An 18,151-nucleotide genomic window follows, 5' to 3' on the forward strand; every position below is an offset into this window, starting at 1 on the left:
TAATCTGGAAGCCTATTTATTAAAATGTCTGATTTTAGTGGTTTTAGAGCTTTTCAAACCACAAATAACCTCACAAACTCTAAAACTAAGAATGTCATGGAATTTATTAAAAGATCCCAAAAAAACATGAAAAAAATTCGGATTTTGATAAATAACCCCCTTGTTTCACCACTCATACGAGTGGCTTCTTCAGTTGAATGAGTGGTGAAACGTTTTCAATAAAAACTCTAAGGGGCAAATTCACTAAAGTGCGAAGCGGCTTACGATAGCATAAATTCGCCAGTGTGACGTCATTTCGTTACTTCGCCGATTTACTAACGGGCGCTGGATGTAAATTTGCTAGTGAAGTGGACCTACTCTAGCGCTACTTCACACCCTTACGCCAGGCGAAGCTGCGCTATGGCGAAGGGACATAAGTACGCTAATTCACCAACTCGCGCATTTTACTGAACGTTACCTATTGCGCCAGACTTCGTTCGCCACCTCAGACCAGGTGAAGTGCAATAGAGTAGATAGGGATTGCATCAAAAAAAGTTAAAAAATTTTCTTAGTCCCAAAAACACTGGCGTCTTTTCCTTTTTTAAGGGTGATAGGCTGAAAAAATTCATACATTTTTTTGGGGGTACCCTCCTTCCCCCCTACAGTTCCTAACATATGACAACTAAACTATACAGTGGGCTCATGTATAGGGCATTATAACAACTCTATTTTATTTTATGAAGGTTTCCTGGGCTTGTGTAGTGTAATGTATTTGCTGCTACATATACGTCCATTGTACTTTAACTTGGCGCCGTATGCAAATTAGGCATCGCTAGCATAACTTCGATTTGCTTGACGAATTAACTCTAGCGCAAATTCTCTACCGTTCACCACCCTGAGAGCAACTTTGCATTTTATTGAATTTGCTACCGCTGGTGAAACTATGCCTGGAAAAGTGTGGCAAAGCTGTCGCTGGCGCAACTTCGGATCTTCGTGAAAATTCGCCAGCATGACGTCATTTCAGCACTTCACAGATTTACTAACGGAAATAAACTCTGGTGCAACTTCGTACTCTAATGCCAGGCGAATTTTCAGTCTGGCAAAAGAGCGTAACTACGCAAATTCACTAAGTTTTTGATTTTACTGACTGTTCTACTGACCGTATTGCCAGACTTGCCTTCGCCACCTCAGACCAGGCGAAGTGCAATAGAGTAGATAGGAGTTCCTCAAAAAAAAGTTAAAAATGTTTCTAAGTCCCAAAAAACGCTGGCCTTTTTTTCCTATTTAAAGGGTGATAGACTGAAAAAGACAGTAATTAATTTTTTTGGGGTACCCTCCTTCCCCCCTACATTTGCTAACATATGGCACCTAAACTATACTGTGGGCACATGTGTAGGGCATTATAACAACTTTATATAATTTTATTAAGGTTCCGTGGCCTTGTGTAGTGTAATTTACTTGCTGCAGCATATACGGCCATTGTACTTTAACTGCACGCCGTATGCTAATTAGCCAACGCTAGCGTAACTTCGAACTGCTGAGCGTAATTTCGCCAGCGTTTGGTACCCTGTGCGCAACTTCGGATCTTTGTGAATTAGCGTTGTCCAGGCGAATTTACGCCTGGCGAAGTGCCCGAAGCCAGCGCTGGCGAATTTTCACCGGTTAGTAAACCCTAAATGTCCACTTGCCTTTGACTTAATTCTACTAGATACTGTATATCATGACCTGGATAAATGAGAATTTTCATCGACTTACCTTGCTTTGTTTCCGCCCAGCACCCACAAACTCAATATCTCCGTAAGCATCGGTGGGCTCCTCCGTTGTGTGTTCTGCAGAGTTCCACTTACTGACTATGGCTGCGCCAAAATTATCCTCCATTGCCACAGACACATGATTTATCATGAATGCCCCGCACTGGCACAGTTTTGTTTGGCTGCATAAAAACACAATCAAATAACATAGTTACAGTCTGAAATAAATCTCCTGTTGATAACATTTAAGTACCTGAAGCATGAACCCCCCATTCCCTCTGAGGTTTTAATATTATCATTTTAAATATTATTTTATCTTTTCCTATTGCCCATGCCATTCATGTATCTTCCCTTGCACTCACCAAACTCTGTTTCCTGTATGTAGCGCCAGTAGCTCTTGCTGACACTACGGGGGTTATTTATCAAAGGTTGAGTGTTAGAGTTTTTTTAGACCTCGAATAAACTCACAACTCAAATGGTATCTTATTCAAGAAAAAATTCCAGTGGGAAAAACCAGATTTTCTGCGAGTTCAAGTCCCAAAACCCAAAAACTCAAATTAATTGAGTTTTCTATGGGAAAAAAATTGGACTGCTCGAATTTCTTGAGTTTTCGAGCTAAATCTGCTGAAAAAAACTTGAACATCATGAAGGCTATTAACATCTTCAAATGGTTCAAGGGACCTATGCCATTGACTCCTAAATGACCTTAGGATTTAGATGGTGTATTTTCAGATTCAAGCTATTTCCAGGATCGAGGTATAATAAAATCCGAGGTTTTTTTAACCCGAAAATGTGAGTTTTGACCAAAAAAATACAACTCCAAAACTTGAATTTTTGTGGAAACACAACTAGAACCTTAATAAATCTGCCCCAACAGATTATATATATTATATATATTCTCTATTCCCCCACGCACTTTTTTGTCCACATAAAAATATTTGTGTGTTGACGAGAATCAAATGTTCTATTCATTTTCTATGAGGCTAAAAAATGTTTTAATGAACTGGGAAAATAAATACAGTATATAATTGAAGCTGACAATTCCACATGAATCCTATTGAACCTCGCCATTTTTTTTCTGGCTACTTTTTTTTATACTTTAATAAATGCCGACTATTTGAGGTTACAAAGAATATTCTGGAGTATCTGCGTATTCACATTTTTTTCTCGAATTGTGAAAAAAAAAAATATAACGACTTTTGATAAATAGTTTTTTTGTGCAAAGAGAAAAATTCCGCAAATGCATGCTATTTAGCTGTAAGGTATGCCAAGGGAAAAACCAAAAAAAAATTCCTTGAAGCACAGCACATTTTCTTTGAATAAAAATGCCTTTATTTGGAACACTGGCAGGACCTGGATAAGCGATGTTTTAGGCTACACAGAGCCAGGGGTGATCCGTGGTCTGCTGCCGCCAGAGGCAGCAACCCCCCGATGAAGCTCCCCTCTCCCACTCTGCCCTTAAAAGTTTAGTGTCAGAGCGGGTCAAAAGGGGCAGCATCGCTAGTGCAACGAACGTGTACTGCGTTGTCTGCATTAGCAGAGCCAAATTTCCGGTTTAAAAACCGGAAATTCGGCTCTTAAAGTTACAGGAGGCAGCTTTTTGCCGCCCCTTGTAATTGGCCGTTCACTGCCGCCTGAGGCAAGGTGCTCACCTTGCCTCATGGCAGGAACGGCCCTGCACAGAGCCTTTTCTCAAGCTCTGTGTAGCTGAATCGTCGCTTATCCAGGTCCTGCCAAGTTTTCAACTTTATTTTCCCACAGCACCACTGACAAGTCAAGAAGTGCCACCGTTCATCACTTACGGCCAAACCACTCTGAAAGCGCCCGATCTCGTCTGATCTTGGAAGCATTCCAGGTCCGGCCTGGTTAGTACCTGGATGGGAGACCTCCTGGGAATACCAGGTGTCATAGGCTTTTCAAATTTTGCCATTTTTTTCAGTTTTCAGTCTTTTTTTTCCACATCGCCGACGAATCAAGAAGCCGCAAAGTGCCATTTTTTCAAAGTTTTGAAAGTTTCATTTTTTCAAAGTTTTGAAAGTTTCATTTATTCAAAGTTTTGAAAGTTTAATTTTTTCAAAGTTTTGAAAGTTTCATTTTTTCAAAGTTTTCAACTTTATTTTTCCACAACTTTTTTAAAGTTTTCAAAGTTTAATTTTTTCAAAGTTTTCAACTTTATTTTTCCACAGAGCCGTCGACAAGTCAAGAAGCCACAAAGAGCCGACGTTCATTGCCTACGGCCGCACCACCCTGAATGCTCCCGATCTCGGAAGTGATCCAAGGCCGGGCCTTGTTAGTACCTGAATGGGAGACCGCCTGGGAATACCAGGGCTCTTAGGCTTTTCAACTTTTGCCATTTTTTCAAAGTTTTCAAAGTTTCATTTTTTCAGCAGCCAACAGAATCACATAAACTCCGCAGTGTGTGCCCAGTCCACTAATCTCCCTGAAATGCTTTCCCGTCTGCAAGAATACGAATCACACAGGATGGCATATATTTCCAAAGTCGCCCGAAGTTGCCTCACGAGGAAACGTCGGCATTTCGGCAGATTAGTTGCCCGAAGTAGAGAAGATTTGCCGCTGGGCGTCTTATCTCTCCACGTCTGCCACTACCCTAAGGGTAAGGACACACGAGGAGATTCAGGGAGATTTTGTCGCCTGGCTACTAATCTCCTTGTCTTTTGAGCAACTATCTCCCTGAACTGCCTCAGTGTTTTTCCCCATAGGCTACAATGAAAAGTCGCCTGCGCTAATGCACACACGGCGATGCGTTTTCAATAGTTGCCCAAAGTTGCCTCACTGAGGCAATTTCAGGCAACTATTGAAAACGCATCGCCCTGTGTGCATTAGCGCAGGCGACTTTTCATTGTAGCCTATGGGGAAAAACGCTGAGGCAGTTCAGGGAGATAGTTGCTCAAAAGACAAGGAGATTAGTAGCCAGGCGACAAAATCTCCCTGAATCTCCTCGTGTGTCCTTACCCTTAATGTCAAACATGCAGACATGTAACAGATAAGATAAAAGAATATAAACAGAGGATTCCATGCACAAAAGAGCAAACAAACTATAAATGAAGTATGTGATTGATCCTTCTTTAGTCACTACTCACCCGATGCTGTTTGTGTCTTCTATGAAAGTAGTGCATGTTTTCTTTTTAAATAACTTGGGAATCCAGCTCTGCAGAGTAAGAAAGGAACACACATGCATTACAAGCGATTATACACAGATTGTTGCAATTGTACCTGGATAGAGAACTGGCTAAAAGATAGACTACAAAGAGTGGTGGTAAATGGAGCATTTTCTAATTGGACCAGTGTTGTTAGTGGAGTACCGCAGGGCTCTGTACTAGGTCACTTGCTTTTCAACTTGTTTATTAATGACCTGGAGGTGGGCATTGAAAGTACTGTTTCTATTTTTGCAGATGATACTAAATTGTGCAGAACTATAGGTTCCATGCAGGATGCTGCCACTTTGCAGAGTGATTTGTCTAAACTGGAAAACTGGGCAGCAAACTGTAAAATGAGGTTCAATGTTGATAAATGCAGGTTATGCACTTTGGCAAAAATAATATAAATGCAAGTTATATACTAAATGGCAGTGTGTTGGGAGTTTCCTTAAATGAGAAGGATCTAGGGGTCTTTGTAGATAACACGTTGTCTAATTCTGGGCAGTGTCATTCTGTGGCTACTAAAGCAAATAAAGTTCTGTCTTGCATAAAAAAGGGCATTAACTCAAGGGATAAAAACATAATTATGCCTCTTTATAGGTCCCTGGTGAGGCCTCATCTGGAGTATGGGGGCAGTTTTGGACTCCAGTCCTTAAGAGGGATATAAATGAGCTGGAGAGAGTGCAGAGACTAAGTGCAACTAAACTGGTTAGAGGGAGGGAAGAGTTAAATTATGAGGGTAGACTGTCAAGGTTGGGGTTGTTTTCTCTGGAAAAATGGCGTTTGCGAGGGGACATGATTACACTTTACAAGTACATTAGAGGACATTATAGACAAATAGCAGGGGACCTTTTTACCCATAAAGTGGATCACCGTACCAGAGGCCTCCCCTTTAGACTAGAAGAAAAGAACTTTCATTTGAAGCAACGTAGGGGGTTCTTCACAGTCAGGACAGTGAGGTTGTGGAATGCACTGCCGGGTGATGTTGTGATGCTGATTCAGTTAATGACTATAAGAGGGACTTGGATGATTTTTTGGACAGACATAATATCAAAGGCTATTGTGATACTAAGCTCTATAGTTAGTATAGGTATGGGTATATAGAATTTAATTAAAAGTAGGGAGGGGTGTGTGTATGGATGCTGGGTTTTCATTTGGAGGGGTTGAACTTGATGGACTTTGTCTTTTTTCAACCCAATTTAACTATGTAACTATGTAACTATAATACTCCATATCCTTCACTTACTGGGGCTCATTTATAAACACTGGCGCATTTGCACTTGGGCAGTAACCTATGGAGACCAATCCAATGTTTGATGCCATTGCATTAATTGCATTGTTCTTTTGCAGGCGGTTGGAAAAAAAAAGTGAATCACTGGTTGGTTGATATGGGTTACTGCCCAGGTGCAGTGAGTCAGAATGTTTCTGGATTTTAACAGCATATGCCATACAGTTAATTGCTACTATATATATATGGTATGCATTGCAGTGAGAGCTACAGAAGAGCAGGTTAAATAAGAATCCAAGATTTACACCTCTGTACAGATATTTATTTACTGTAACTAAGCCAGTGAACACATTGCTCACTATGAACAGGAGCAATATAATAAAATTGTGCCATAAAGATATTACAGTTGCCCTTCTTAGCCAACTCCTGGTTTTATTGTTTTTATAGAGCTGCACTCGGGTACTGTCCTTTAGAAAACAATAATGTAACAACAGGGCTAATAAGTGCGTTCTTGTTTGTTCTTATACTTTTCTTTTGAGGGATCTACTCTCTGATCTCATAATATACAGTAAGGTCAAAGCACAATATAAAATAAGAAGCGAGCATGTTCTGATTTGAGTATCTCAAGCTATTATGACAGATTTTTACTGACATGTCTGTTGATTAACCAATAGTAACCTAGTGGTATTTGGGCAGGACGACTGTGGTCTCCAGTAACCAGTAGGCCACACCAATAAAGGCCTGGATTTGGGGGCTGGCTACAAAGGCATGGGCCTAGGGTGTCAAACTTTGGGGGTGCCTGCTGGCCGCATATGAGATGGGGAGATTGATTTTGAGATGGGTGGATGTGTAATGGGGGTAGGGGGGTGCGAGGGGCCTAGGGGCAAACCAGCTTTCTATCTGGCCCTGCACCAATAAGGTGTTGTAGTATACTGTATATACAAGTGCATGCATTTACAAAAACAGTGAGACTAAAGCTGTCCATAGACGCACAGATCCTATCGTACGAATCGAGAATTCTTACGATTTTCGGATCGTGTATGGAGAGTGCGGACATCTTTCGTCCGGTGCAGATCCCGCCTGGGCCCATTGCACATCGTAATCAGATCATTCGGCCAAACGTTTAGATTACCCCCGATATAGCCATGCTCGTTAATGGCATTTCGGTGAAAGATCCGCTTGTTTGACAATGTCACCAAACGAGCGGATCTTTGCATCTATGGCCACTTTAAGCCCTCTGACTGAAACCAATGCCCAGGTCAGGAGAAACTTATCCCAAGAAATGCTACCATGCAGGGAGGTGCCAGCCTTTGAGTATTATGACTGGAAGTAAATAGTTAAGGACCAGCATATAGGGTTTACTTTAACGAGGTGTGGTGACTTACCAATTTTACAATCATAACTTTGTAACTGAAAACCCCTGTATTTGTGAATACATGCACTTGCATATATACTGGATTACTTGTGAATCAGGGGACAAGGGAATGCGTATTGATCAATCCCCCCTTTTTTCTGTATGTTTGTAGTTAATTTGGCCCTTCAGTGGCACTTCCATTGTATTTAAATATACTTTACTTAGCCTTGGAGTGCTCTCACAACCCTACTTTTTTTGCATTTTTGTTTTTCAAACTCAGTAACACCCTAAGACAGAAGTTGGTGAACCCCAAGGGCAAGGCCAGACTTGGCGTTTTTATGTTACGTTTTTACAAAAGCTCCGTCGGGTGTAAATACGCAGAAACTGCACTTCCACTGAAACTACTGGAAAAGGCACTATGGCAAATATCACAGGGCGCTTGCAAGCTGAAATCTGCCATGGGACGCCAGTATTGGCGTTCTTTAGCAGAAACGCCAATACGTCAAGAAATTAACAAATCAATAGATTCTATGGGATCTGCAAGTTTGAAACCACACTTTAAGTAAATGCACAGCGTATTCTAAATATGGCATCCAAATTCTCGCGAGATAAATGACGCATATAGGTTTTTAGGGCCAGTGACGTAATTACATTGCGTATTGACGATCATTCCTTCTCCATTTTGCATGTAAATAGTTTTTCTATTTCTAAATAGCTTTTCTATTTTCAGCCTGCGGAATTATGGGGAACGAGAACAATGAGAAGTGCATGTTGGGAAAAGAAACCTAGCTGCTGAAAAAAGCATGAAAAACGTATGTTGACGGTCACGTGTAGTTTGAGTGGCCGACGGAGCTTTTTAAAAAACGAGACATAAAAATGCCATGTCTGGCCTTGCCCTAAAGACCAATCACCAAAGCACATGAAGAGCAATGTGGTCTATGCTGTTCAGTGTAGTGAAGAGAACTCTGATCTGTACATCGGAGAGACAAAACAGCTGCTCTGTAAAAGAATGGCCCAACGTAAAAGGGCTAACTCCTCAGAATCTACATCTATCTACATTTCAAGGAAAAGGGACACTCCTTTGAGGATAACAATGTGCACATTTTGGATAGAGAGGACAGATGGTTTGAAAGAGATGTGAAAGAGGTAATTTATGGCAAAGTGGAGAAACCATCCCTGAACAGAGGAGGGGGCCTGCAACACCGCTTGTCATCAACCTACATTGATGCTTTGACATCCTCACCCTGGTGGTTTCACAACAATTCTCACTTACAGTGATGTACATTGAAAGATTAACACCTGCCTCAATGTAAATCATGGTACCACTGTTACTGGATCACACTTTCACACATCTGTGAGTTACAGCCAACACCTTACTGAAGTTTAATGGAACCATTGTGATTGGATGTCTGTTACTTTACTACCCTCAAGTGTTTAAATGCCAAGGCATTCGCTACCATTTCAGTCGAACGTAAGAAGCCACTCGGGTGAGTGGTAAAACCTTTTTCAAGAAAAACTCTAAGGGTAAGGGCACACCTGGCAATTTGGAGAGATTTAGTCGCATGGTGACGCAACTTCGGAATGCGAAGCGCCGTGTGTGGCATGTCGCATGCGACTTTTCATTATAGCTGGCGCAAGAGAGGGAGAAGCTGTTCGGGAAGATTATTCGCCCCAAAGAAGAGGCGATTAGTCGCCAGTCAACTAAATTTTCCTGAATCACCAGTTGTGCCCTTACCCTAAGGGGCAGATTTATTAAGGGTAGAATTGAAAATTTGAATTTTCAAATTTTTTTATTGTCAAAACTGTCAAATTTGACTAGCAAATTATCCAGACTCGATTCAATTTTTTTAAACAATTTGAATGAGATTTATCATACTCTGGCCCTTAGAATTAGAATTCGACTATTCTCCACCTAAAACCTGCCAAATTTCTGTATAAGTCAATGGGCGAGGTCCAGGGACCAATTTGGAGATGTTTGCAGTGTTCCTGACATTCAAGTTTTGGAGAAAAAACACAAATCAAGTTTGGTCGAATTCTATTCAAATTCAATTCGAATTTTCGAGTTTAAGTTATTCGATTTTATTTTTATAAATCTCCCCCAATTGAATTCCGAGTAAAATCTAATTCATGTTAAAAAAAACTTACATGAATTTGAAATTCGACCATTGATACATGTGCCTCCCCATATCCATATTGCCTTTGATTTAATTCTACTAGATACGTTTTTTTCCATTTGGCTTCATATGGCTCAGAACCGTATATAATCCAATAAATATCAATACCTTTTATTGGGCAGGGAGGTGACGGGAGATAATTTGATTCATACTGCCGATAAGTAGGAAAAACTATTGGGAAAATCTTGAAAGGAGATCAAACTTGTAACTGGAAATTGAGTCAGATGGAACAGGTTTGTGGAAGACCTATGTCCACATTACGCAATCAGGATATTTGAATAGCAAAGGTTCTTAACCATTAAACAAGTTTTATTGAATACACAGAGAAGGTACTCATGTAGTTCAATGCTATACAAGAGGAAGATTCAGTTAATGACTTTCCTATGCAGAGCAGATATACAATGGCACCACTGCGAAGACAGAGTTTGTAAGTTTAAGATTCACCTTTGGAATACTCAGTAGTGGTCTGGATCCAGGTCCGGACTGAGAATTAAAATATGCTCTGGCATTTCAGGTACACAGAGGCCCAATCAGCCCACATAGAGGCCCAAACAGCCCCCACCAGCCCACTAAATACTGACTTTCTATGGGACCTTATAGCAGCCCCTCTGGCATTTGCCAGAACCCACAGATTGCCAGTCCGGGCCTGTCTGGATCCCTTCAACAGAAACCAGAGGGGTAGTTTTAGCCAGAGTCCCTTTCCAAACTGTGGTTCCCTCACTTTAAGGCCAGTATTGCCTAGGGAGAGCTATGTCCAGCTATCAACCCTTAGTTGGAGCTCATTGCTGCTCTTTTAGCTAATGTTGTCTACTAGTACAAGTGCTAGTTTGTTACCTTCTAGTTACCTTGTTCATGGGGTCTCTGTTTCCTGAATTTAACTAGTGGGATGTATCCATTACGTCTTCTTCACTAGGGCCTTGTGCTCCAGGTTCCCCAGCACCAATCACCCTTTTCCGCAGGTGGAGGCCAAAGAGGAATACACTCCGGGGCACATTTACTCAGTTCGAGTGAAGGAATAGAATAAAAAAAAGTTTGAATTTCGAATGTTTTTTTTGGCTACTTTGACCATCGAATTGGTTACTTCGACCTTCGACTTCGAATCGAACGATTCAAACTAAAAATTGTTCGAATATTCGACCATTCGATATTCTAAGTACTGTCTCTTTAAAAAAAACCTACTTCACAACCTCGAGTTTTTGAAAAATGGACACAGCATCATCTGGTCACTATCGGATCCCTTTTGAGCACGACTAATATGAAATCTTTTCAGATTTTTCAGTATACTTATGATTTCACGGAGGCAGATCGATATGCTTATACCCAGGTTCGGCACTTTGTGCAGTCCACGATACAGAATATGGCTTCTAGGGATCTAACGGTATTTGAAACCATTTGTCATAATTGTCCGCTGACCAAAGGGATGATTTCTCTACTTTATACTCAATTGCTGGAGGTTACTCTTCCTTCACAACCTGCGTATTGTGCAGCATGGGAACGTGATTTGTTGGTTCCGTTACAAGGGGATGGCTGGCGTAAGATTTGGGCATCCACCAAAGGAGTTTCTGAAAATGTGGCGACTAAGGAGCTCTCTTATAAACTTCATACTAGATGGTACATGACCCCACAAAGGAAACACAAAATTTCTGCTGTACACTCCCCTTTGTGTTTTAGGGGTTGTCCTAACGTTGGTACTTTGGTTCATGTTTGGTGGGATTGCCCTATTGCACAAGCTCACTGGATTAAAGTACATTTGTTGTTACAAGAGATGTTTTAAGTTTCATTTCCACTGAACCCCTGGGAACTGTTACATAATTATCCAATCACGGCTTTAAAGAAACGGTCCAGGCAGTTAACTAAGCATGTCCTTTCGGCTGCTAAATGGAGTTTGGCTATTAGTTGGTTGTCCCCAGTCATAGCATGGCAACAGACCTTGCGGAAAATACAGGCTATCTATATCATGGAACAGCTTTCAGCTCGTGTTCAGGGAACCTTGGACGGATTTTCGGAAACTTGGGCCCCGTGGATTGTCTATGTGGCAACCGAACAGCTCCTTTTATAGCATTGTATACATAGTGGATCTTTGAAAGATATTCTGTGTACATCACTGTGTTTATTGTTACATGTGTGGGGGACCCTATTCTCTGAACTCTTTCTTTCTTTCCTATTCCTCTTTCTATCTGTTTTATTTTTTTCTATTCTTCAATAATTGGAGATTTTTGTGGCATTGCTTCGTTTTGCGACTGTTTTGTGATAACTTAAGCTATTAATATTGTATTGCATACAATGTTCACGTGGCTTTATGTGCAACGATGTCCACTATGTAATTGTGCATTATTTTCTTTTCTTTTCTTTTCGTAAAACTAATAAAAAATTTCTGAGTAAAAAAAAAAAAACCTACTTCGCCACCTAAAACCTACCTAGGTGCAATGTTAGCCTATGGGGAAGGTCCCCATAGGCTTCCTAACAATTTTTTGGTCGAAGAAAAATCGTTCGATGATGGATTAAAATCCTTCGAATCGAAACGATTTTTCGTTCGATCGAACTATTTGCGGTAAATCCTTTGACTTCGATATTCGAAGTCGAAGGATTTACATTCGGCAGTCGAATATCGAGGGTTAATTAACCCTCGATATTCAACCATATGTAAATCTGCCCCTCCTACTTACTATATTAAACATGAATCGGAATTGTCCACTACCCTCCTAGGACACTAGGGAAAAGCTATGCCACCAAAGGGCATAGGACTTCCTTAGCTAAAAGGAAATTCCCAAATCAGTAGGGGATTTAATCCTATGGGCCACTGCATATATACTAGAGATGTGCGGGCCGGCCCGATACCCGCGGGTCGGTGAGTTCGGGCCAACCTTGCCCGCACTTTTCTGGACGCTCTTTTTGCCCACGACCTTCCAAATGCCGGCTTCTGACTTCCGGGTTGAGTTTTTATAGACGTGCGCCTCTCGCCAGCCACTTCTGTGACGTCATCAACGGGGCTGGTCGGCGCTGGTCTATAAATATATCTATATATGTAAAAAAAAAGGCAGAGCGTTTGTCCAGGAGCAGTAACCCATAGCAACCAATGTTTGCTTTTAAACAGTTGACCAGTAAATGCTAACTGCTCAGTGGTTGAATGGATTACTGCTCCTGGCAAATTTAGGGGCCGATTTATCAAGGATTGAATTGAAATGTAACTCGACTAGGGAATAGTCCAAATTCGATTCGAGTTAAAAAAAAAAAATTGTAATTCGAATTTTGAAATTTATCATGTACTGTCCCTTTAAGAATTCAAATTCAACTATTCGCCATTTAAAACCTGCCAAATTGGTGCTTTAGCCTATGGGGGACCTTCTACAATTAATTTGGAGTTGTTTGGTGGACTTTTGAAAGGATACATTTTTTTTGTGAAAAAAATTCGAATCGAATTTGCAGGTCGATCCTATTCAACCGAATTTAAAAAATTTGCATTTTTTTAATAAATTTCAATTGGACAGTTTTGTTTCGAATTTATGGGAGTTTTTAGAAGGTCCTATAAACTCGAAACTCGACCCTTAATAAATCTGCCCCTTATTGCCTTTTTGTATGTAACCCCTTTGGTGTTCAGTGACAGGGTGATCAGGCACCTGCCTTCCAGCAGATCTTAACCATAGAAAGCTACTTCTATTCACTTGAGTACAATCATATGTACAGACATAGAGACAAATATGACTGCAGGTGCCTTCAACAATTACTGTTGGGTGTGGTTGGGGCAGATCAGGGGGTGCAGTCAAATCTTTCATTGGATAGGCCCACACCCTGACCAATCATCAGACAGAGTGATAGTTTATTCTGCATGTTAATTTTATAATCCCATTCATTTTTTCTGCACTGGTTTGAATAGTGTTTGTTACATTAAAGCATCAGATTTTCTTATATTTTAAATTTTGTAATAAAGATATATAAAAAAAAAAGAAAACATATAAATATCGAATAAGTAAAGGCAACCAAAAATAGTAGCTGTGTTCAGCTTTACTCTACATATGAAGATACAAGTGAATTATAAAAGCAACGGCCTGTCGATCATAATACAACTCCTAACCCAGCTGAACATCTACTGCTCAGGGTAGGGCTTTCCAGCCTAAACTTTTTATTCGCACACACAGTCTTCTGCTCCACCTTAACTGGCCATCTTCTTTGTTAAACTTACAGGTTACACAGGATAAAGATGCATGTGCTATGTACACAATAAGAGAGATTTATTCTGTGGGTGACTCATACGGTGTAGTAACAAAGGTGTATGGATAAAGAGTAGATGTCACATTGCTCAACAGAACTAAAGGTACCAGATGACAAATAGACTTTACACAGTCCCACCCTTCTATTTGTTAACTAAATACATGGAAAAAATGTCCAAAGTACAGCTAAATAAAAAGACAACAAAAAAAGGTAGTACAATGTGAGTAAAGTCCTTGTTCATACAGAAAACTTGAAATTGTTTCCTTATTCCAAATCCTGGAGTGGTTCAAAATGAAAATAACCCTGGCTCCTGCATTGCCTACTGGTTAGTAATCCAAAGGGATTTTTCCCCATTCCAAAACTATCATACAAATAATAGGGTTCATTTACTATTTACAGTACAAAGTGCAAAAAATGGCTGCAATTCACCAAATTGTTTTACTTTATGCACTGCTCTGTACATCTGGGAATTTCTGAAAGGGTTGGTAAACCTTTTGCACGACACTGCTCAACCAAACATGACTAATTGTTTCCTGGATTACAAATTCCAGAATATAGTGAATAAAGTAGCCCCTCTTGTAAAATATAAGGATATTATAAGTTACCGAGGAGTTCAATGACCATATAAAAACACGAGGCCGAAGGAACTCCGAGGTAACTTCTAATATCCTCATATTTTGCAACTGGGGGTACTTTATTTATTATAATACACAAGTTTCAGTGAGTCATGTGACAGAAATGACATCAGAACTCACCGTTTATAACTGATGACATCAGAACTCACCGTTTATAAGGATATAATTTACAGGATATTCATAGCTTTTGTGTATTATAATGTAATATATAATGAAGACTGAGGTATACTGGAAGCTGTAGTCTAAAAATGTCAGCAACAATTCTTAATGCAATATTGCACAATAAAACATTTCAAAATCTAAAATACTCCCTGAGAGGTGGTGGCTCACACTGCACTAGTACAGCACTTTAGCACAAGACTTTAGCACTTTATATTTTAATGTTGCACTCACTTATCTTGCCCAGCCTTTTGGCTGCTGCAGAGAAAGTTTTTATAATTCGAGTCCTTGGATGGCACATTTTTATAATTTTTTTCTTTATTTTTTCTTTTTTTTATAATTTTTCTTTTTCTTTTTTCTTTATTATTTATGCACTCCCGTGTGTCACTTTTTACTCTATTTATGTCTTTTTCACTTTGGGTTTTCAGGGTGAAATTTACCCATTAGGGCATTGCCGCACAGACTAAAGCTGGCCATAGTCATAAAGATTTGTCCCAACATTTTTCATGAGATGGCCATCGGTTGTTCAGTTGGACAGGCTGGAAAAATTCTGTCGCCTACCGATAATATCTCTGCATGTATTGCCGATCTGACGGTTTTCAGTGGGAGACTGTCACCAGCTTTGTCGGACATAACTATCGTACGATTGCTGTCAGGGACAGAACATTGGCTGATCTGTTCTTTGATCTGAATGGTTAATGGCAGTTTGGGTGATGGCAGCGAAATCTACATGTTTATGGCCAGCTTAAGGGGAGGACTGTGTGGCTATTAGGTGCTAGTCTTCCCTGAACTTAAAAAACAAGACTTTGGCATGGAGGAAACCCTGGGGGAAGCTTTGGCCAAACCTGGGGGAAAAAGACTCTCCCTAGCCGTCAGGTGAAGGGGAGTCTGTTGGCCCTTGCCCCTTTGTGCCTTTTGGCCTATGGTTCAGGGATAACGGGGCCTTCCATAACCTTGAAGACTTGTTTATTTGCAAGTGTCTTTTGACCTGCGCCATTTGAATATTGGGCCTTTTCTGTTAAGGATAGGCTCCACCCTTTTTTGCAGGTTTGATTTGTATTTTTTTGGGACTGAAAGCACAGACCTCAGGCTTTCAATAAAAAATAAATCAGTACAATACTGATTGGTGATATTTCATGCATCTAGAATTATGTTTTTCGTCAACTTCTATAGAAAACTAGGAAGCGATGTGAGATAGTATTATGGTTGGGTTTACTACCCCTTGAAGGTCTCTGTGCTACCTGCATATGCTCCATGAATACAGCGGTGCCTGTGTTGAAGCAGCCCTGTATTCATGAGGGGTGAGTGAAAGAACATAGGCGTCTCCCCTCCTACCAGCCACGTCACCTAATTTACGCATCATTAAGTTAGTTCCCATGGCAGAGCACAAATACTGAAAACCATACAAAGAGTTGGATGTGTTTACCTAGATGAGAATACATATTTATACAAGAGTTTAAATGGAGTACTAATGTGACTTTATAAATGCTGAGAAAAAAATGGCTTGAGAAAAGTTCCCTCGAAGGACCAAAATACTGACTAAATTTATTTATAAATTTATTTGTTCCTTTTTCAAAAATTATCACCGTGACAAAAGTTTCCAAGTGTAATGGATTTAAATAAGTCCTGCTGAATGCCATGCCTCTCTTTTATATAAAAAGCACACATTATGTTATGTGGATGAATAAATGGAAATTCTCTCTGTATAACCAACCTTAGGGTATAACATTCTCTCCTGGATCTCCATGGTAGTTATAACGGGCCTAGATTTAACACTGACTATTCTATATGGTCTGTACTGGTTCTTGAAACAAAGATACCGGCACACAAGGCTTGCTTGCAGGGAAACCCTTGCTTTAATTCAAAAGTGCGGAAGTGCAACGTTTCGGGGATACGCCACCCTTTCTCAAGCTTGAGAAAGGGGCGTGTCCCCGAAACGTTGCACTTACGCATTTTTGAATTAAAGCAAGGGTTTCCCTGCAAGCAAGCCTTGTGTGCCGGTATCTTTGTTTCTTGACTCAATTTGGAGGTTGCCGTACCCTCTATTACTGAGCACCAGGCGTTATCTTCAGGAGATTGCCGTGGGTGTGCGCCTGCTCTATCTTGTTTCTGTACTGGTTCTTAACATGTGGGGTGTGTTATGTGGTAGTTAATAGGGGAATCCATGGATAATTGTTTTCAGTCCAGTCTCAGTACTATCCCAAAGACAGAACTAGGTCTGCATTTCCTATCAGAATCATAGCTGAAATACACTAAGGAGCAGATTTTTCAAAGGTCGAATTTCGAAGTGATAAATACTTCGAAATTCGACCCTCGAATTGAAATACTTCAAAGTATTTTTCACCGAATTTGGCCATCGAACGATCAAACTAAAAACGTTCGATTGAACGACTAAATCATTTGAGTCGAACGATTTGAACGATTTTAGCGTACGATCGATTTTACTTCGATGTGTAAAGACTTAGAAAAATGGTCTAGAAGGTCCCCATAGGCTAACTTAGCACTTCGGCAAGATTAATTTGTCGAAGTATTGAAGTCAATGTTTTTTTAAAGAGACAGTATTTCCATTATCGAATGGTCGAATTTTCGAACGATTTTACTTCGAATCGAATTTGTAGTATCCTATTCAATGGTCGAAGTATCCAAACAATTACTTCGAATTTTCAAATTTTTTTACTTCAAAAATTCCCTCGAATTCACTTCGACCCTTGATAAATCTGCCCCTTAGTGATAGTCAAATGCACCCAAATGGCTATGAATATTGCAATCTTCACACTTGACCTTTAAAAAAAATCACTGATATTGTATTTTTCCTCTTTTCTATAGAAAGAATCCAAAGGAAAAGTGGATGGACTTTATCTCTAGAGCAAGTACATAAGGTTGAAGTTTGTTGTCTTCCATGTTGGCTAGAGAAATGTAAAACAAAAAGGAAATGTTTAGTAAATAACTTCTCTTGTTGAACAAGTACATTTCCCATGTCTGAGAGGTTTTGTTTATGAATAGATAACACCAACAAACGTTGCCACTGAATGGTTTATTGATGATATTTCATGTTCAGAATTTCAGTATTCCTATGGGACAGGTTTGGAGGTAGAGAAGTCTGTCGTACCTTAGGAGATCTGCTATGATTTGAAGACTTAAATCACATGTTTTCTGAATGCCTTTAGGAGGGTTAGGGATGAATAACTCAAATGGAAAATTTAAGGTCATGTGACTACATATTAGAGGCGGGTCAGACAATTACTTTCACTTTCCATTCAGCACTTCCTAGATGTCACTGCTCTCTGCACAATCCCCTGTTCTCTTCACAGTTTTATTGTGTAGCCAGTGCATGGGGATGGACATTGGGTTCCCCATTCTGGTGCACAAACAAGATTCTGAGATGATGCAAGGTTTGTCTTAAAGGGATCCTGTCATCAGAAAACATGTTTTTTTTCAAAACACATCAGTTAATAGTGCTACTCCAGCAGAATTCTGCACTGAAATCCATTTCTCAAAAGAGCA

The 18,151-nt window shown here is 40.1% G+C and overlaps 1 protein-coding gene across 2 annotated transcripts in view; it reads right to left on the reverse strand.

Annotated features, from left to right (window-relative positions):
• Window positions 1-18,151, reverse strand: part of trpm4.L (transient receptor potential cation channel, subfamily M, member 4 L homeolog) — a 76,927-nt gene that overhangs the window by 44,481 nt on the left and 14,295 nt on the right. For both annotated transcript variants that reach the window (XM_041569654.1, XM_041569655.1), the window contains 2 exons: window positions 4,832-4,899; window positions 1,735-1,912 (listed from right to left, as the gene is read on the reverse strand). In XM_041569654.1, the coding sequence (XP_041425588.1) occupies window positions 1,735-1,912; window positions 4,832-4,899 (246 nt within the window). The remainder of the gene's footprint in view (window positions 1-1,734; window positions 1,913-4,831; window positions 4,900-18,151) is intronic.

This window comes from Xenopus laevis, chromosome 7L (assembly GCF_017654675.1).
Source record: "Xenopus laevis strain J_2021 chromosome 7L, Xenopus_laevis_v10.1, whole genome shotgun sequence".
Taxonomy (NCBI): Eukaryota; Metazoa; Chordata; class Amphibia; order Anura; family Pipidae; genus Xenopus; species Xenopus laevis.